Source organism: Mirounga leonina, unplaced genomic scaffold (genome assembly GCF_011800145.1).
Source record: "Mirounga leonina isolate KUSES-001 unplaced genomic scaffold, KU_Mleo_1.0 Mir_151, whole genome shotgun sequence".
NCBI lineage: Eukaryota > Metazoa > Chordata > Mammalia > Carnivora > Phocidae > Mirounga > Mirounga leonina.
Genome location: NW_023270377.1, coordinates 70,476,294 through 70,498,990, shown reverse-complemented (window position 1 = coordinate 70,498,990; position 22,697 = coordinate 70,476,294). Strand labels below are relative to the sequence as shown.

General features: G+C 34.9%; 1 protein-coding gene across 14 annotated transcripts in view; it reads right to left on the bottom strand.

Annotated features, from left to right (window-relative positions):
- Window positions 1–22,697, bottom strand: part of BAZ2B (bromodomain adjacent to zinc finger domain 2B) — a 386,499-nt gene that overhangs the window by 37,202 nt on the left and 326,600 nt on the right. For all 14 annotated transcript variants that reach the window (XM_035007948.1, XM_035007952.1, XM_035007958.1 and 11 more), the window contains 7 exons: window positions 15,163–15,303; window positions 12,526–12,780; window positions 10,907–11,121; window positions 9,963–10,037; window positions 8,351–8,594; window positions 1,562–1,624; window positions 436–580 (listed from right to left, as the gene is read on the bottom strand). In XM_035007948.1, coding sequence (XP_034863839.1) covers window positions 436–580; window positions 1,562–1,624; window positions 8,351–8,594; window positions 9,963–10,037; window positions 10,907–11,121; window positions 12,526–12,780; window positions 15,163–15,303 — 1,138 coding nt within the window. The remainder of the gene's footprint in view (window positions 1–435; window positions 581–1,561; window positions 1,625–8,350; window positions 8,595–9,962; window positions 10,038–10,906; window positions 11,122–12,525; window positions 12,781–15,162; window positions 15,304–22,697) is intronic.

Here is a 22,697-nt window from a genome sequence, read left to right as displayed (position 1 = left end):
AGATTTCAAGATGAATGAGGATTATGATAAGGATCTTAGTTCAAGCAAGTTATCTCCAGGGATACTGTTGGGATGGATGCTTGTTGCAAAGGTTGAAGAATAAACCACATGTTTAGAAATTTGACAATGGGAAGGGAGAAAAAAATGGAGAAGCAGCTATAAAGGATAATACAGGTGAAGATCCTTGTCCACTAAATAAGAAAAGAATAGTTTATGTTTGATGTCAGAAAGAGCGGCAGAAGAGAAATCATGAACAGGGAAGGAATATTTTTCAGTGAAAGAGGCATTATGAGTTCAAAAGGAATGGGAATCAAGGTTACAGTGTTTACCCATAAAGCAAATTTGATTCTGGAAGCACAAAATATTTTGAGGAAGTAACAGGGTTTAAAAAATATGGCTTCTTATATTATTTTGTAACAGATTAATAGTTCCTACCTTCACCACTCTCCATGCCTTCTACAAAAATCCCCCCACATTGGGGAAGAATCCAGTACCGGCGTCTGTAACGATCCTGGCCAAACATCATCGAACGCAAAGAGTGAGAAGCGTCAAAGAGCTTCCTTCTGTACTGACTCTGTTGCTGTTAAAAAATGATGCATATAATTAAGCTATGGGTGTCAAGTGGTTTAAAAATTAATATATAAGTAACTTTACACTTACTATGCCCTTAATAAGCAGATAAATTTCACTACTGGGAACAGACAGCAAAAGAGCTAAATATTACATGCCTGACTTCAATTTCAGTAACATTTACAAAGTTAGAAATTATTTTGAAAGTACTTAGAATATTTTTGTTACCATGGATTAAAAAGATGCTTTATTTTATCAGTTATCTTATAGTAAAACTCATCTTATGCTTGATAATAAACAATGTGCTCAAATATTTTACTGGCCACAACTAGTTCAATTCTATTGATGATAGAGTGTATGACAAATGATTCTCACATATGTAATTGACCATATCTGTATTTGCTTATGTTTATACTCATACTGTAAACCTAGGCAACATACACTAAATTATGGGGTAAATTTGAGATGAATCTAACATTGATATAATATATAGGTATCTCATAATATTAATTTCATAATACTTTAAAAAATTCATCTTTTTTATAAAAGTTCATTTAAAACTTCACTAATGCTACTGAAATTCAATTTTTAATTGAATATTTTAAATGACAAGTACACAAATATATAGTTTATAAATCCAATGCAAATAAAATACACAAATATAGTAATGTATAATAAAACATAAGATGCTGAAACTATTACGATATTTGATTGAACTTTAAAAGTAATTACCTCCAAGAAATAAAACCATGCATTTACTTATATTTTGTATTTAAATGAAGAGCTGAAGAATATAGGCCCTGATTAAGTTTAGGCTTTTAACCTTGGCATTAAACATTTAAGGTTTGTGAGAATGTTTCTAAAGCTCCTCATTTTAATTACTTATAAAAAAGCTTGTTTTTATTTAGCAGCCAGAAGAACTAATTCCATATGAGGTGGATCTTTAAAACCCTGCAAAAAAGATGTTAACTGTAATCTGGAAAGTGCTTACTTTACTCAGTTTTTCAATCTGTTTTTCTAGCTCTTCAACACTTGCTGCTTGGTCACCTTCATCCTATACATAACAAAATACAGTATCATTTACCTGTTTTTAAGATTTATTTCTTTAATCAATCAGCAAATATTTAATGAAAGTCTCCTCCACACAAAGTACCAGGACAGACACTATGGAAATAAGTCTCAGTTGTTGCTCTTTATAAATAGAATAATCTGGTAGGAAGACAAAATATTATCACTAAAAAATAAAACCATCAAATAGTAGGAAGCTATAAGGATCTCAAGATAGGTAGAGATTAAGAGTCATGGAGTTCATGGAAGGGTGAGATTTATTCTAGTGGGAATCTATACCAAGAAAGATTGCACAGAAGAAGTTGTGTTTTTATTTTGTTGCTGTGGTTGTTTTTGTTTTAAGAAGTTGTGTTTTAATCAGCTATTGAAGAATGGTTAGGAATTGATCAATGAGAGAAAAGAAGGCAGGGCATTCCAGAGAGTTTGACACATCATGACCTGAAAGATACATCAAGAGATAATGTGGGAGATGAGGCATGGATGAGTTGAGGGCTAAATTGTTGAGAGCTTTAAGTGCTTGGCAATGGGCAATAATATCCTTTGAGGGAGGTTAAACATCAGAACTATGCTTTACAAAGAATAATCTGGTAACAGTTGTAAGATGGCCTGGCACAGGGAAAGGACTAGAATTGGCAAATCTTGTTAGTAGATTCCTGCAGTGATTCAAGAGAGAAGGAGAATGTGGGCCTCGCTGGTGTCAAAGAAACAGAGATGAGAAAAGCAAATGGATGTAAGAGATATTACTAATTAGGACTACTAAGTCCTGACAAGTCTGGGATCTGAGGTAGGAAAGAGTAAATTATGATGTTAAGGCTTTAAATCTGGGAACGGCAAAAATATCGGTACTGTTAATCAAAAGAGTCATTTTTAGAGCAAAGAAGGTTAAGTTACATTTTGAACACATTGAGCTTTTAGAAGAAAAAAATAATCTCTACTATATATAGTGCTAATTTCATAAACGGAAAGTACATTTATGACTATATGAATTTTTTCACTCTAGAAAATATAGGAAAACTAACCCCAAATTATATGTTTGAGAGGGAAAGTATGAGGTAATAGAAGGTATATGTGCTTCTTTGAATCTCAGCTGCACTACTTTCATATAGGCAAATTACTTAACTTTTCTAAGACTGTTTTGTTATCTGTAAATTGGTCATAACATTATCCATAACATGGGATCTTTGTGAGAACTAAATAAGAAGAGATCTGAAAGCAACTAGTATAGTTCCTGGCATTTAATATATATGTAAGATTACTTTCCTTCTTTCTGAAAATTGTACTTTCATGAGAAGATGCAGGTACATCTTAGGATAAAAAATCAGAAACTTATTTTTGATGTTCACTTTCTATAAGCATTTTTACAAAGCCACATTGCCACCAACCACTCATGAACAGGTATTTCTACACTGGTATGGTTATGGCCCCAATAAAAGGAAGTGAAAGGAAAATCTCAACAGTTTTACCATTATCTATCATTTATTTACTCCTTATCCAAATTTAGTGAACCAAATTACAAAAGCATTTAGGCATACTTTTTGTGCTAATAGCAATATGATTTCTATTTTGGATTTTAAGAAACCTAAAATCGTTAAATCTTGACTCTCAAATAGATATTTACATATCTATAGGATTCTAAACTGATCTTTTAACCAAAGGATAAATGTTTGATAATTTGCTTATGTAAAAATACAATTCAATCAACAAATATTTGAAATAAGTCATCGAAGTAGCTATGTATCAGCCAAATTAACTAACTGCCATTTCTTTTTTTTTTTTTTTTAAGATTTTATTTATTTATTTGAGAGAGAGAGAGAGAGCACATGAGGCGGGGGGAGGGTCAGAGGGAGAAGCAGACTCCCTGCTAAGCAGGGAGCCCCATGTGGGACTCGATCCTGGGACTCCAGGATCATGACCTGAGCCGAAGGCGGTCGCTTAACCAACAGCCACCCAGGCGCCCCTAACTGCCATTTCTAAGACTCTTCCTATGATGGAAAAGAAGTAAAATGTCAACTAAAGTTTTATTTAAAGGAGCTTTGGCTAATAGTCCTTATAATTTTAAGAAATATGAAGGAACTTGAAAGACCAGAGAGAAAGACAACAACAAAATTAAGAACACAGAATTCCTGCCATGGTTCTCCATGGTTTATCATCCAATAGAGAGGGCCATTATATGTCCCTATATGCTGGAGTTTAATTGTCCACATAACCTTACATGCCTAATTGTGAAGTTAAGGCTCACAAAAGTTTCAACACAAATCTAAGTATTAGAGAGACTCCATGTGTTAAAGGAATGAAAAGTGAGAAGAGGGGATCATGTTTGAGGCAAAGGGCTATCTATGACCTAGTCAAGGGCCGTATTTTCTAACTGAAAGAGATCATGTGGGTCTCTGCAATTAATCCTTTAAGAAGTATAACTACTGACATGACCTATACTTTAATCAAGAGGCCAAATCTATTTTTGGAGGAATAATGTGCCTATCTTACCAGTCAGATTCATTTAAAATTTTATTTAATAGGAAATTGAGAAGTGGCTGCCAGTTCCCCATTATGAGGAACAGCTCTCAAATCATTTAAATGAATTGCTAATTTGCCTTCTTAGGTCCTAAAATATTTATTATTTTTAAAAAGCTTTTAAACTGTTTTCTCATATTAATAACAAGCTATACATTTGCCAGGATTTTGATCAATGAAACCCTACAATCTAATTAACTCTATAATTCAACACTCATAAAAAAATAAAGTACCACTTTAAATAACACATCTGGCCTAAAAAACACTAATAATGATTTTTAAATAATTAATAATGATTTTTAATCTCCCTTAAAGAAAAAAAAGTATGGTTTGTTAATTTTCCATGTGAAAAAAACAGCCTGGCAAAACAAATAATTTCTGTAAATAAACTCTAATTTAGTGGGATAACTACCCAGTAGAATACACTGAAATCCCAATACAGAGTTTTAAAACTTATGGGAGTTAACACTTCAAAACAATTTATAACATTAAGTGCTGAAGAGTGACCCTAATTCTATGAAAAGGTGATTCATATTGGTCAGAAAGGTTTAATTCCTGCTATAGAGAGAGCTCCACTTGCAAAATGAAGCACAGACTGGTTATAAATGGTTTCTTTTGAGTAATTACACTTCTGATATCCAAATTATATACTCTTCACATTATTTATCACAGCATGAAAATATATGACCGAGTGGTTTCAAAAGTACAACATTATGAAATAATTAATTTCTGCAAGGAATCTCAATATGGTCTCCTTTTCAGATTGGTACTCAAAAGAAGTAAAGCTCATTCTAGTGATTTTTATCATTTTGGTTGAAAATACAACATGGGGAAGAATTTATGAAAACATTTTGCATGTATGCTATTTTCACTTAAGAGACCTGTATAGCACATGATTATCCTCCACATTATCCAGATTCAGTCAAAATTTTGATTCAGTAATTCATCACTGGTCTTGATTAGGTATTATTTTCATACATTCTATCAATAAATTCATCCCTCTAAGTCTTCTTTCCTTATTTCTCCAGCAGTACACAGTTGATGTAGGAAAGGAAAAGAATCCTTTCTCAAGGGATGCCTAGGTGGCTCAGTTCGTGGGGCGTCTGCTTTTGGCTCATGACCTGGGGTCCTGGGATTGAGTCCCGTATTGGGTTCCTTGCTCAGCAGGGAGCCTGCTTCTCCCTCTGCCTGTCACTCCCCCTGTTTGTGCTTATGCTCTCTCTCTCTCTCTCTGACAAATGAATAAATAAAATCTTTAAAAAAAAATTCTTTCTCGACTTCCTTAGTTAAATACTCCTGGAATTGAGGGCAAAAGGAGTGATTGACCGTATATTGTCTTTTGAGTATCATTCTGCAGGCTTATCAGTATTTCTAGCATTCTCTTCTGGTAAAAAGTGAACTTTAACCTTTATTTCCCTTTTATACATGTCTATTTCTGTGGCTTGTGGCTTATGGTGGCTTACCTTAAACACACACACACACACACACACACACACTCTATGACCTTGCCTTCTTCCCTGTAGCCTACTCTTCAAAGCTAGCCCCTCCACCGTGATTGAATACCCTCCAAAATCTTTAGGGACTTTATAACATTAATTATTCTCTTCATCTCCTTAATCTTCAACCCCTCTCTCTTATTTTATTGACTCCCTTCAACCAAAAATCATCTCATGTCTTTTACATCTGAAAAATCCTTGGTCTTTTTTTTTTTTTTAAAGATTTTATTTATTTATTTATTTGACAGAGAAAGACACAGCGAGAGAGGGAACACAAGCAGGGGGAGTGGGAGAGGGAGAAGAAGCAGGCTCCCCGCAGAGCAGGGAGCCCGATGCGGGGCTCGATCCCAGGACCGTGGGATCATGACCTGAGCTGAAGGCAGTCGCCCAACCAACTGAGCCACCCAGACGCCCGAAAAATCCTTGGTCTTTGTCTACCTCTAGGAACTAACTACCCTTTCTTCTGAGGTACAATGCTTAAAGCAGTCATTTTCACTTTCTCACTTTCTATTTTTCTCATTCATAGCCTGGTTTCCACTCCTACCCCTCTAATGAAATTGTGCTGGCACTGGTTAAATGAGTCCACATTGCCAACTTCAGTGAATACTTTTAGTCCTCATCACATGGGATTCCTGCTGCCTTCATACTGTTTATCACTCTCTCCTTTTTGAAATGTTCGATTTTCTTGATTTTTATTACTACATGAGTAGAAAAGAGTTAACATTGTGGGCCTGACTGCTGTCCTCTGAAAGGCTTGCTCATAAGATTGGCCCTTGGTGTCTGGGAACTTGGGTTTTGAAGGGTTTCCTTCACTCTGATAAGACTGGCTCACTAAACTGTGCTAACAATGTGGTTGATACTTTTCTTCTGGGAGTCTGGAATTTTGGCCGATGCTATGCAGGGGATGCCAATGTGACCAGCCCCCAGTAAAAACTCTGGGCACCAAGTCTCTAATGGGCTTCCTTAATACACAACATTTCACATATGTCACAACTTATTGCTGAAAGCATTAAGCCCATTCTGTGTCACTCCCTAAGAAAAGACTCTTAGAAGTTCTAGTTGAGCCTGCTTTCCTCTGGATTTTGGCTCATATGCCTTTTCTGGTTGTGCTTTGTTTCCTTTTGCTCTAAGAATTCACTGGCATAGCATGACTAGGTTCTGAGTTCTCTGAGTTCTCCTACTAAATCACTGACTCTGGAGGTGATCTTGGGGATTCCTGACCCACTACAGAAATCTCCTACCTGACTATTTCTTCTTCAGCAAAAATATTCTTCTTCAGCTCTTAAATATTGATGTCCCCTGGGTTTCCAATGTCAGTCCACTACTCTATTCACTAAATCAATCCCCCTGTGAAAACTTATCCACTTTATGATTTTAAATTATTGTCTATGTGCTAATAACCTCTAGATCTATATTTTCAAGACTGACCTTTTCTTCAGGCTTCAGATTCTTAAATCCAACTGACTGCTGACTTCTGCATAGGCACTTCAAACTTAACAAGTCTAAAATAAGGCTACCATCATTTCCTGTCTTCAGCGATCTGTTCCCTCCTCCCGTCCTCCCCTACCATCTATTTAATCTGCTGCTCCTGATTTCTTTCAGTAATGCCAACAATAGCATGCAGTCTACCAAGCCAGATAGTTGGGAATCAATCTTACCCCTCCATCAACCTACACAGCCCATCTTCAAATACTACTCATTCTTCCCACTAAATATTTATGGAATCCTTTCTTCCTTTATCCCAACTACCATTGGTCTAGTGTGTGGACGCCTCACAACTCATCTAAACTACTGCACTATCTCCTGACTGATCTTCCCACCTCTGATCTTGCCCTACCCAAATCTGTTTCTATCTTCTGCAGAACTGCCATAGTGAGTCACTTCAAATTCAAGACTGACCATGTCCTTTCCTTACTTATAACCTTTCAGTGGCTTCCTATCACCAAAAAAAGTATAAAATCCTAGTACACAGCTGTTAGATATGAGGCTCTCCAGTAACACTGAAGCACCTGTAATCCCCTTAAAGCACATTGTGGTTTCAGGCTTCTGTGTCCTCGCTCATGCTGTTCTCTCTGCCTGGAACACTTTTCTGTAGATTCTTCCCCAGATCAACATGTAGCCCAACTGGTAGCTCAGCTAATGAGTCCAGAAAGCCTTTTAAATACTGCTATCAAATCAGTGAACACTTAACACATTACATTTTCTTATTTCAAATATTCCTCAGTGAGACTGTAAATTGAGAGGGGACTTCCAGTGTCTTATTCCTCTTTGATCAAAAGTGCTCATAGCTAGGCACATAATAAACCGGTATTTAAGAAATACACCAATCTCACTAAACCTGACAACACTTTTAGGGCATGAAGGATTGTACAAATGAAAGATATTATGTTACCGGAATAAAAGAGAACACCTAAAGTTAAGAATCTGCATAGTTCTCTGGAGAATGCTCAAGTCATTATATAAAAAGAAAAACTTAACTTCTTTTATTCAGTGTAAGTGCCTTCTATGTGTAGGCACTGTATTCAGTATCTACCTCACAAAAAACTTGATGAGGTCAATATTATAACATTCAGTTTCCAGATGAAGAAACTGAGGGAAGTAATTGTCAAAATGGAATTCGAACACAAATTCATTTGACTCCAAAATCTGTTATTTTTCAATATGTTATGCAGTCTTAGGTTTAAAATCAACTTAAATTTAATTACCTCATCTTCACAGATATCAGTCTTCTTTCCTTTTTTGTCATCTTTATCTTCTTCATCCTCATCATCTTCATCAGCTTGGTCATCACTATCATCGTCGTCATCATCATCAAAATCACTGTCACCTCCCTTCCTTCTTCGTTTGCGTCCTGGTGTGGGTGTGCCCAATGGATGCTGTTCTTCTCCAAGATCAATGCCACCTGAAGTGTCTCTTTTGCCTGTTTTCTTAGCATGAATGATTCTGAGCCTTTAAATATGAAAAAAATGATATGGTAAAGTCTTCTTGCTCTACTTTTTAGAGAGCATAACATTTTTTTTTTTAAAGATTTTATTTATTTATTTGAGGCAGAATGAGAGAGAAAGAGAGAGAGCACATGAGAGGGGGGAGAGTCAGAGGGAGAAGCAGACTCCCTGCCGAGCAGGGAGCCCGATGCGGGACTCGATCCAGGGACTCCAGGATCATGACCTGAGCCGAAGGCAGTCGCTTAACCAACTGAGCCACCCAGGCGCCCGAGAGCATAACATTTTTTAAAAAATATTTTATTTATTTATTTGAGAGAGAGAGAGAGCACAAGCAGGGGGAGGGGCAGGCGGAGAAGCAGGCTTGATCCCAGGATCATGACCTGAGCTGAAAGCAGACGCTTAACTGACTGAGCCACTCAGGCACCCCTTGTTTTTTTTTTAAGGCAGAGAAAGATCGAGAGCGTGCACATTGTGGGGGGAGGGGGGAGCCGAGGCAGAGGGAGAAAGAGTGAATCTCAAGCAGGCTCCATGTCCAGCACATAGCCCGACCCAGGGCTCGATCTCATGACCCTGAGATCATGACCTGATCTGAAATCAAGAGTTGGACGTTTAACTGACTGAGCCACCCAGGTGTCCCAAAGAGCACAGCATGAGTTTTAAGGAATAAATCAATGACAATAAAAATTAGAATTAAGGAAGTTAACAAACATATTTCCAGAAATAATAGAATATATTAACTTTAAGAATTATTCAGGATATCTCTTTGGAATTAGAACACATTTAAAAAAATAAAACTTAGAGAAGGCTGAAGATTAACTCTAGCAAAGGCCAAGTGATAATTCCTGATCTCATACTATCAGACTGAATAAATTCAATTCAAATTACTGCAAAGAAACTATCCTCTTAACATAGAAGTTGAATAATTTCAGCATTGTATTTCCTGGCAGGAAGCTAATTAAGTTTCAATGCTGACTACATTTGGATATGTTAGACCCTCTGTAAAAGCAAACTTTAATTAGAAAGCGATTAAAAAAAAAGTGGTAGTTTCAAACAGGCTCTGTTTACGACAAAAGTAACCTGATAGCAAAATTTTAGAAAATGCGATTACTTGATTTCTTTGAAATAAAGAAGATAAATGGACTGTTTTCTAAGTTTGAAGAATATGAGCTCAATGAATCTCATTATATCTTTTGTCCACTGCAAATTCTGACCCCGAGTTTCATTAATTACATACCTCATCTTTATAAAGCTTTACCTTTTGTAATTCTAAGACAAAATAAAGTTGAAATTCTATCTTTCCAACTTGTATGGTTTACAGGGGAACTTGTACAAAGGAAAAACAGTAAACTAATTTTAATAAAACAGGACTTACTTGCGAAGTTTACCTTCTACTACCCATTTATCTCTCCTCAAGTTTGACATATAATCAATGTTCTTGTCAATTTCACTGTCAATGCAAAAATTGGAAGACATAAATTAATCCATTATGTAATACATTAATTTGGTAATAAGTATATTGATGCAGTTTTTGGTAAGTATAAATGATGATTGCCTATGAATAGCAAAAACAATTGAAAATTATATTAATATATTATCCTATCTTAGAGATATATAGAAAACTTAAAATGTCCAGTAATGTAGAAATGCATAGCTCCAAAATATTTGGATTGATCCTTTTCCTACAAAGGTAAAGGACTAAAAGTAACATATTTAAATCTGTAAAATAATAAATAGCAAGAACAAGATGAATGTGGATTTGTTCACCAAATCTTGAAATACTAGAGTGGAGTACTTTGACTCTTAAATGAGATAGTTTTTTTTTTTTAAAAGGACAAATTAATAAATTAATAAGCTAAAAATATTAAGATTGCATTAGTAGATAATAGTAGATAATAAAATAAAAAGTAGCTGGATAAGTCTAGGAATGGCTACTAAGGAAAATCAGGTAGTCATCAATCATTGAAAGACATCAAAAAAAAGAAAAATTCTGGATTCTTTCATTTTTGGCACTACAAGCAAAAAAAAGTATTTTTACATTTCAGTGTATAAATAAATAACAAAATTACTATATAAACAAAACAAGTTACAAAGACTGTATACTGTATGATTCAAATTTTTGTTTCAATAGACTGCAAAGAAATACATTAAAATATTACTAGCAGCAGTCACCTCTGAATGGTGAGATCAAGTATAAATTTAAATTTTTTTGCATTAGTCTGTTACTTCAAAATTTTCGACAAGAAATTTGTATTATTTTGTGATTAGACAAATTCAAAACAGGAAACAATCACCAGAAAAGTCTGGGTATATGCTTACCTCACCACACTCTTACTGCATGCCAGTTCATTGATCAGGAAAGCCAAGACTGAAGCTTTCTGTGCTGGGGTATGAGCCTGAAAAGCTTTGGTTTTCAGGCTTTCAGTAAGTTCAGTTTGTCCACAATGGGCTTCCATAAAAATCTGCAAAATCTCGGAAACATTGTCTCGATTCACACCAACATTTAGCAAATGTTCTCCAAGAGCTGTTTTGGCCTATAAAAGTTTGACATTTTTATCATTATTGATCATAACCATTCATGACATAAAAACAGTAAGATTTTAAAATACGGATATTACATGATCTAGATATTACTGACAAGGACTTTATTCATATTTTTGATGGAGTGGAGATTAAAAATAGGCAATTGATAGCCAAGTATTTAAGTACTTGTAATCCTTCTATTCCTTCTTCAAGCCCTAGGTTAAAAGTTAATCTCAGGAAACAAACTGAGGGTTGCTGGAGTGGTGGGGGGTGGGAGGGATGGGGTGGCTGGGTGATGGACATTGGGGAGGGTATGTGCTATGGAGAGTGCTGTGAATTGTGTAAGACTGTTGAATCACAGACCTGTACCTCTGAAACAAATAATACAGTATATGTTAAAAAAAATAAAAAGAAGATATCAGGAAGGGAAAAATGAAGGGGGGGAAATCAGAGGGGGAGACGAACCATGAGATACGATGGACTCTGAGAAACAAACTGAGGGTTCTAGAGGGGAGGGGGGAAGGGGGATGGGTTAGCCTGGTGATGGGTATTAAAGGCGACATGTATTGAATGGAGCACTGGGTGTTATACGCAAACAATGAATCATGGAACACCACATCAAAAACTAATGATGTAATGTATGGTGACTAACATAACATAATAAAAAAAAAGTTAGGCAGGGAGAATAGTATGTAAACTCATGGGTAGAAATAGTCTATCACACCTTCTTTGACTATAGAGACTATCCTAAGCTTTTCCAGGCTTTATCTAGACATTCTATCAGTGGTAGTGAGGGGTAGGTTCAAGAGCACTACTATTGTGTTCTGGCTGTCTGGTGTCATGGGTTCTATTGCCTGCAATAATAAATGAACAGGGAGATGGAGGAGAAATTAACAGATGCATCTGGAAGCTTCTCACTCTACAATATTATCTATAGCAAGGCTGACCCAAATGTGTACCTTAGTTGAAATTAAGATAAATTTGAACTTATTGGGTATCCACATTAAGAGTCTTCATGTGCTGGTCTATAGGTGCTTTGATCAGCCTCATTATTCACAGTGATTCAGAGAGAACACAGTATAATTTCAGAAGGCACACATAAGTTCTAACTGCTTTATGAATTATGAATTCTGTTTTGTCTCATATCACATGGGTATTTCTTTATATGAGCTTGTTTTTTGTTGACAGCTAGAGGAAAAGAATAATTTGGGAATTATCTATATTCTTAGGCTTTATGAACCAGGTTTTTCTAGGTTTGTACCAATTTAACCTGAAGCAGATCTACACTTAACTTTGTCAGATGTGTAGAAAAAAACTGGATCAATCCATACAATCTTCTGCTAATATGCTAAAGCCAGCTAACAATGCACCAATAGTACAAATTGTAAAAAAACTTACATTTTGTTTTTTTTTACCTTGTATCCTGTAATTAGACCTGGATCACATACAGCAGCCGAGAGGAGCCTCACAAGCAAGTCTTGTACTTCACCCATGCTGTCCCCTATATTTAGCAATCCCTCTTGAAGAACACTCAGGTTTGGAACATCAATATTCACATCAAAGCCCAAAACTTTACCAAAGTTTCGTAAGAACTGCACCACCATGAGACAGTCTGAAAATGTACTTCCAGAGAGAACAAGTCCTGGAATACGAGGCAACTCTGGCAAAGGCTGCACATAAAACAAAATAATAAATAAGTCATTTTAAAGCCATAATTTTATATCTTCTGAAGTAGAAGAAGTTGCTATCTTTCCTTTTCCTGCATCATACCCGTGATTTTCCCTCTGGATTGTAAATCCCCCAGGGGCACACAATACCACAACCCCATGGTATTAAGTATAGATAGGCTCTTGAATGCAAGTCACCAACAGTAAATTTTGGTTGAACCCAACATGAACTGAGATTTCTGCAAAAGAGAACACTGATTTTAACTAACTTACATATTGATAAACATTGGTTTATATGGCTGGAGCAAAAACTAGATAACATAAGAAACATTTCAAAAGTACCTTCCCATGGACGTACTTTAGTGGAGTACTGATTTCTTCTAATGATGGAGACCAATTTATATCTCACGCTACTTTGGGAGCTCAGAAACTAACGGTGTGCATCTGTGGGCTGTTTGGTTGGGCATGGTGGCATTTTTGGCTAATGAATGTGGACACATTACTAGGTCAACATGATCAGAACCCATGACCCTATCAAGAACCCATTTATACTGCAACTAACAATCTTTAGGTTTCCTATATGTAGCGAAACATTAATACTGAGTTTCAATAAAAAAATTAGAAAGGTGTCTCTTTTGCGCCTCCTCAAATATGTTTACATATTAACATTTTAATAAACTGTAGTACTAGTTGTCATAAACATTTTAAAAATTAAGTAAATAGGTAATCTAAATTAAAAATATTATTCTACATGAATGGGACTCAATAATTATATCTTAAACTTTGAGTAGAAAAAAATGTGACTTGTAAGTATTTCTATTTCTCTGAATTTGTCTTGTTCAAAAATGTTCCCCTACCTTTCTTTGACTATAGAGACTATCCTAAGCTGCCTAAGCTAACTAATCAAATACTTTTCTACTAATATTGTATGGAAACACAGAACTATGGATAATAGCTGATACCATACAAATCTTTTATGTTCCTTTTGAAAACCATTTAATTCAGAGACTTTTCCTGAACCCTATCATATGCATACATTTCCATATGACTCTAAAAATGTATTTAACAAAGCTAACAAAAATAAGGCTTAAAATCAACATATATTTGATACAATGCATATGGATTTAAATAAAAATAAAAGATGCAAGGAGATAAAGCTCATTTATGATTAAAAAATATTTGCTCACTATGGGGCTTATTAAATGTGTTAACTAACATATATGCCTATTCTGGGCTTAGGAAATTTTAAACATCCAATTGACTAAAACTAGCATGTATAATTTCATTTTTATTTAAAGGTATTTATGCTAAGTAACTAAATGGAATATTAATATAATTACATCCTCACTGGAGTATTAAAAGTTTGCTTTAAGTACTTTAGAAGAGAGCTTACACAGATTAAGAGATGATCATTATTTGTATATCAGATTAATATGACTTATAAATAAATATAGATGCTATTGATCAAGTATAATAATATATTATTGATATAGTATCATAGAGATGATATGCACCATTAATATAATTTTTGAGAAATACCATCTTCTTAGAGTCAAACATAATAGATTTCTACTCATAAGTATATGAAATCATGCCAGATACCAATATTATTTGGCTCTTTGCAAATTTCTACTTTTATATATTTTAGCCACATTACATGTCTGTGAAGCATGATGGAAGAGAAAACACATATGAAGTACTGTGGTTGGATATACTTCTTGGCTTTCGAGATGATAAGCGTATGGACTCTGGAATTTAACAAACTGGAGACTGAATCCAAATTGCCACTTATTAGCAGTGTAATCTTGGGCAAGTTCCTTAACCTCTTTGTGTCTCAGTTTTCCCATCTGTAAATGGGCATAAATACCAGTTCCCCAGGACTACGGTGAGGATTAAACGAGAGAATTCATCTGAAGCACCTAGCATAGTGCCTGGCATGTAGTAAACATACTCAATAAAAGTTAGCTACACTCACTAAAGCATTGAAGGAGGTTGTAGATTATAAACCTTCACTTATTTAAATATCTACGGGTGTGCGGTGAGGAGTTGGAGCTTTCCGTACCTAAATGCCTGGGAGGAACCAAATGACATATAGAAATCCTATCCATTTCTCTAATTCATCTTTGCAGAGTTCCTCAGTATTTCTACTTCAATTTAAAAAGGTTTACATGCTCCACTTAGGTATTAAGAAGTGTCATTATTGGCATAGGAGCTCTGGAGAGGTTTATTGGTGGCCATTCAGGAAAGGCAGCTAGACCTTGACTTGGAAACCCACTGCTCTGGTTAAAAATAAAAGGCTTTCATAATGGCAACTCTGGCAAAGGAATCAGGTGAGACACAGGAAAAATTAAACTTATTAAAGAGATGTTTCACATGATAAGTTACCTTTTGGTCTGCTAAGCACATATCTTCATTAGGCTTCTTTAGTTCCTTTGCCATTTCCAATTCCAATCTTCGTTGCTCTAGTTTACGTTCTTTATTTAATCTTTTCTCATCACGTTTTTCTTGCTTCAACCGTTCTTTTTCCTTAAAAAGAAAACCAAGTCCAACAGACTCTTTAGTCACTGTTATGTGTTTGAAAACTCTCCAGTTAAAAATTTAAAAAGTTATCAAAGGGTTATTATTTCCATGAACAGAATTATCTTAGGAGATTTAGGAATAGACTTGGAACTACATAGAAACAATGACTTATTTTCACCCTTTGAGTTTTAAAATAATCTTATGACTCTGTATGTGTGTGTGTTTGTATTTTCAATATCAGACTCAACTCAGATTATTCTATTATTCAAAATTTATTCAATCCTTCCCCAGGTTACAATATGAGAATAAAATACTTATTAATAAAAGCAGATATATAAAAGGCACATGGGTAATTATTTATAAAATACAGTTAGCTAGTATTAACACAATTTTTTGTGTAGCTCCAGGAAGCAAGGGAGGATTTACAGCATGAATGTGGAAGCAACATGCTTGAATTTGCAAAAGCAGTTCTTCCAATTAACTAGTCTTAAGATAGCACCTGTGACGAAACCAAAATATTATTTGCCACCATAAACAACATTTAAGAGAATGTAAAATGGATTCTGAAGGTAATTCCAAAAGCATTAAAAAAATATTTTCAGTAATGGCAGCAATATGGAAATAATTATCCTGTCTCCCTGTTGTAGGGGACAACACTCTGCTGGAAGAAGTCAAGAGATTCTCTACAGTTAATAGTAGTGTCAGACCTCAAATACAATTCTAACTTAGATGAGAAATAACAGTGGAATCATTAGGCAGTTCTAACCTATTACCTCACACCTTTGACACATTAATGATGGGTTTACTTTTATAAAGCTGGTCATGTCTCTTCATTAATTAAAAATCTTTCAATTTTCTTTATTTTTATCAAAATAAAGTCCAACTCCTTACTTCTGAATTCAAAACTCTTTTTTTTTTTCAATCTTATCTCCCATTTTTGTATTCTATGTAGATTTAGTCAACCTATTTGCTATTCCTGATGAACATCTTATTTCCTCACCTCCTTATATTGGTGCACTCCAAGCAGGAAGGTCATTACTCCCATCTAGTGGATCTTAATCTTATTTAAGCACTACCACCTCCTCCTTAGTACCAATTTCTTTTTTTTTTTAAAAGATTTTATTTATTTATTTGATAGAGAGAGAGACAGCGAGAGAGGGAACACAAGCAGGGGGAGTGGGAGAGGGAGAAGCAGGCCTCCCGCTGAGCAGGGAGCCCGATGCGGGGCTCGATCCCAGGACCCTGGGATCATGACCCGAGCCGAAGGCAGACGCTTAACGACTGAGCCATCCAGGCGCCCCAGTACCAATTTCTCTTAATTCTCATAGCTCTAATTATATTATTATATTATATTATAATTTTAACATTGCACTTATTGCTTCCTGTATATATTAGCATTTTTGCCCATTTTCTAGCTATCTCTGTTTCAATTACCATGGCAAAGAGAGCATACTGACTGCTGCGGGAGGGCATGCCACAGGGGAGACACAGAGGAGAGGATCTTCCAGGCAGAGTAGAGAAAGCGCAGTGTATTTGAGAAACTGCTACTAGTGTCACGAGTGGGGTGTAGGTTGCAGGTTGAGCAGCTGCTGCGTATCATGATACAAAGCTAGAGATCAGGTCATGAGAACCTTTTTATATGACATTCTCAAGTCACGGCTCATTGTTATACAACCTCTAAATTTCTGGGTTACTGATTCATAAGACATTTGGGAGGAAAATGATTCAGAAGCTATATTGTGAGATTATTGACACCCAAAAAGTGCTACAATCAATCTTATTAATCATAAACTAAAAGCAGTTTCTGAGGGTCTAATGACATAAAATATACACAATTAACATGCAACATTCCCACAATGCAGTATAGATTTTCAAATCAAATTATCATTGGTAGAACATTTTTTCCCCAGAATTGGATTTTCAATTTATAAACACATGAATTTTGCTCTAAGAATTCTTCCAAGGAAGAGAAAACATTTTGGTCACTTACCAGAATAATGAATTACAATCACCAACAGAAAAAAACAAATCTCTTATAGATTTCAAAGTAGCTGGTGTAAATTTTTCTACCATATAGGACTAACCCAGAATTCTTAATGATGTTCATAATAATAATTACAAAAATAATAATTGAGACTACTAGTCACTAAAACTGCTGAAAATGGTTACCATTTCTTTTCAAAAAGAGAGAAAGGACATGTATGACATTAACGCTCTCTTCACTGTGCCAACTTCACTTTTATGGCAATCTGGGGGTACATAATACTTCAGGGATATGCAGACAATGGGTTAGAGTGCATTTAACATCATGGGGTAAATATGGCTTATATTCTTGGATACCATTTTTAGCTAGTGATAGGCAATATTTTTACAGTTAAAAGCATGGTTATAGTATGGCCTGGAGAGTAAAATGACATCAATTTTTAGGATAAAATGAAGATTTCCAAGAAATCTTAGAAATTTGTAGGACCTTTATTACTTAAAGACAAGCATCCATTCTTGTCTTGAAGTATTAGGGATACCTCAAAGGAAACACGAAGTCTCTAAATGTAGTAAATTTGGTGAATTTACTCATTTATTTAATGAACTTTAATGAATTGTATAAGACAAGATAACTCTCAAAGAACTAGAGCTTCTGGGTCCCCTCAACAATCAACTAATATTTAAAATGGTATATAAAGACAGTCACAATCTAGCCCCACACAAGTTTTGGTCTCATATGTCATGATTCTCAGTGAATTTTCCATGCTCTAGTTACATTGTGTGATACACCTGTGTTGAGAAGACAGTGTAACCAGTTTGAGGCATTGCCTCATGATGAAGATGATGAAAAAGGACAAGGAGGAGGATGGGGAGGAAGACGAGGAGTACAGACAAGAGGAGGAGACAGAGGAGAAGGAGAAAAGCAACAAAGCCAAGACAGGGGCATACACAAGGTGAAAACTGATCAACCCCCTCTTTGCACCTTCCTCCTCTCTGCCCGTAGGTCATACTGAGTTACAACACTGTACCTTTGTATACGCCATTTCCTCTGCCTGGAATGCAGAACCTCTCTTCCTTAGCCCAGAAATAAAGCCTGCTTTTATTCTTCTCGTAAGTGCTTGAGGCATTTTAATATTTCTCTTTTTTCTTTTGAGCTTCCACATAACTTATTATATTATTTATTGCACTGTGGGACAATTATTTGTCTAAAGTTGATCTCTTCCACTTTAGTGTAAGCTTCTAGAGGTCAGAGGAACAAACTTACTCACCTGTTTCTTTACGGGCCTATTCAATTCCCAGCAGTACAATTTGCCAGACACTTCAAGGAAGTTTTTAACAATTTTATTTTTCTCCCTATCAAGCCTGTATCAGTTCAACTTTCCTCTCCCACTGGTCTCAATGTTGTTCTTATTTCCAACTACAATAGTTGTCATATGTCTTTAACAGAAATATTTGGTGTGCATATATAAAAATTATTTAAGCATTTATTCATTGGCTGAATGATTAATTCCACAAATGCCATATAAATAACGATAGATTAACATTTGTACTAGTCATTAAACATATTCAATAGCTGATTTTTTTCTCAACTTTTTTTTTTATTCTGTGGACAGACATAATTGATGTCTTCTATTTTCAATTATACACAAACCTTGTAGCCAAAAGCAGAGTTTAATACATTTATTAATAATATTCAAGTTATATTTGGGAATTTAAAAATATCTAAGATATATTTCTCACATCTACTCCAGCATTATTAAGCTCTTAATCATTTTAACTGCATACACTACGATTTGATGTGTTTGCAAATACACCGTCCCCATATCAAAATTAAATAGACTTATTATCTGGTAATTTTTTCCAGAAACTAAAGTTTAAAGTGGCAGTACTATTTTAGGCCAAATTTGAAGATGTTTAAACTGTGTAGTATTCTCTCTTCTAGATTTGGTATACTATTTGAAAGAGCAATATTTACCAACTTTTCACCTAAGCCTTTTTTTTTTTAAGATTTTATTTATTCATTTGAAAGGGAGAGAGACAGAGAGTGCACAAGCAGAGGGAGAGACAGAGGGAGAGGGAGAAGCAGACTCCCTGCTGAGCTGGGAGCTCGACATGGGGCTTGATCCCAGGACCTGGAGATCATGACCTGAGCCCAAGGCGGATGCTTAACCATCTGAGCCACCCAGGCACCCCACACCTAAGCCTTTCCTTGACAAATTAAGTTACCATGTTTTATCCTACACTTAATTTCTGTAATAGCACGGTTTTTTAAAGATTTAATTAATTAATTAATTTAGAAAGAGAGAGTGCATGTGTGCACGTGCACAAGTTGGGGGAGGGGCAAGAGGAGAGGGAGAGAGCAGACTCCAAGCACAGTGTGGAGCCAACGCAGGGTTCGATTCCATGAACTGGAGATCATGACCTGAGCTGAAACCAAGAGTGGAAGCCCAAGTGACTGAGCCACCCAGGCACCCCTATAATATTATGTTTTGTTGTTATGTCAAATACTAGGATTTCACAATGGAACTTTCTCGTTTTGTAAGGTCAATTCACAACAAACCTTTGATGTACCAGAGAAGACTTATGAAACCTATCATAATATGAAAGGAATGTTAAAACATATTTTACATTAACAATGGTTAAATTTCAGGGCAATAACTTAGATTGCCTACAAATGACTACAAAATATAGCTCCTGACTATATTTTAGATTGACTGTCAAAAATGACAAGCATTTAGTATGTCTCCTCTTAAATTTTTTTGGCCTTCATAACCCCATATTCTCCAGTTTTCTAGATGTAGAAATTCTTGAAGTAAATGAATTCTCAGAATATAAGTCATTTATAATAAAATATCTTTTTAATCATCTTAATTACAGTAATGGAATTTTCCATATCAAAATATGACTAATATTTTACTTAAGAAGTCATTTAAATTTCATTTCAAAGTTGAAACACCTTTTGATAGCAAATGCATTAAATTTAGATTATCCTAAACAGCCCAAAATACAGAGGGTGAAAATTTCAAAACCAGTTTTTTACTCACACAAAAAGATTACTTTAGGGGCTCTCAAGGCATAAATGACAGTATTTCCAGAAATCTATAGCATAATAATAAATGTATGAAATGAATTTATTCTATTTTAGAATCATAGAAGTTTAAAAACCAAACAGTGAATGTGGTAGAATGACCTGTTATTGTAAACTTTTACAACTTATCAGACTGCAAAATAAGACATTTTTAAGAGACAATGTTGCAAAGATGCCTTACTTTTTTTTGCTTTTTATGATTCTACTGCGTCTCTTAGGTCTTTGTTCTGGGCATAATTAGGAGAATACATTTCTTTTGACAGCAACTTGTACTTAAATTTCAAAGACATAAATATAATTTAAGAGACACAGGTTTACCTCAGAGTGCAGGAAGAATACAAAAATAAATAAGATTAATAATACAAGTCATTTATAGAAGACATATATAAAGATTAAAAGTAATACTGTTTTACGGTAACACTGAATATGCATAGAACAATCGGTAATTTTTTTTAAAGGGACTATTTTTACATTTAAAATATTATGAAAATTAAGTTTAAACAAATGAAAAAATTACGAATCACATGATGAAGAGAGAGACCTTTACATTTTATTTATTTATTTTTAAAGATTTTATTTATTTATTTGACAGAGAGAGACACAGCAAGAGAGGGAACACAAGCGGGGGGAGTGGGAGAGGGAGAAGCAGGCTTCCCGCAGAGCAGGGAGCCCGATGCTGGGCTCCATCCTAGGACCCTGGGATCATGACCTGAGCTGAAGGCAGACACTTAATGACTGAGCCACCCAGGCACCCCTACATTTTATATTTTAATAAAAATTTTATTTTATAGGTATAATATTTAAAAAGAATCAAACCTCCCAGTTATTGTATTTTCTTAAAATTTCCCAAAGTATTATAGAAGTCTGGACTTACTTTAGATTATGTATCTAATACTGTGTAGATAGCTGCTATAAATGTCTCCTAAATTAAAATTAATATTGTTAATCATTCTTGAGTCAGATAATCAGAGATTTTAATATACCTAAATTAAATTGATAATAACCTTTCAAAAATTGACTTTGTTTATGGAACATTTAACATTTTATCATATAGTTAATATAAAATCATTTTATATGTTTTTAGAGTATTTAACTTTAAAATTAAAGTACATTATAAGTACACTGTATAAATACAATATTACAAGGATGCCACAGAAGTATATTTACTATGTCTTCAACTGAACAATGGGTTTGCTTAAACAAAACCATCTACGTGCACAATTCTACTTATTTTCATTTTTCACTAACTAATGATTAATATAAATATAGGATTATAAAATAGTCTCATGACTTGAATCATGGATGGGGAGGGGTTACATATTTTTTCTGCTTTCAAATTGTTTATTAGATGACTTCTGAAACCTGAACTACTCTCTTCTATTTTATGGTTTTGTCTCCTAAAGTGCTGACAGAGTCATTCTGTGATAGCTGTATATTTAACAACCTTTTGTAGTTTATTGATCCTTGGAGGGAGACATATAAAAGACTCTGATGATTACTACGGTTGATTATTCAGTTAATATGAGTATAGTGATTATAAATTTGTGACTGGTGTGGTTTACAGTTCTTATAAATGAAAGAGGAGATTTTGAACTACTTTCTCACATTGCTTTAACCAACCTGTTTCTAGTGCTTAGTAATAATGAAAGCAGATGTGTCTCATATTATATTTGAATTATACTAGGAAATAAGCCTTTTTTATTCATGAGACTAACTATTCTTTCCGACATTTTCTTACAAAAATATTTATGAACTATGATGATATAGTAATGATCCTTTAAAATTAATAAGAGAAATAACAAGTAAGGCAATTTATGTAAGTCTGAATATTCTTACTAATTATAGGGTTTTTTTTTAAGATTTTTATTTATTTATGGGGTGGGGGAGAGAGCATGAGCAGGGGGGAGGGGCAGAGGGAGAGGAAGAAGGAGACTCCCCGCTGAGTAGGGAATCTGATGCCCCCCCCCCCCCCCCCCCGCCCCCAATCCCAGGACCCTGGGATCATGACCTGAGCTGAAGGCAGATGCTTAACCAACTGAGCCAACCAGGTGCCGCCCTACTAATTATAGATTTATAAAACAGAAAAAATACAGAAATTGGGATTATTTTAGTAAAAATTTATTGAGTTAATTCTAAATCAGAAAGATCAGTGTAGTGTACACAGAGTAACATAAAAGTGGTGTTTGTATTACCATCTTACTTTGATAGATATGGGGAGGTTCTTGGAATAATTTCAGATATTAAAGGAAATTTTTAGTTAACAAGGTGAAAGCTACTTATTTTTTTAACCTCATTAGTTCTTTAAATATTATTCATAGTATTTTTGTTT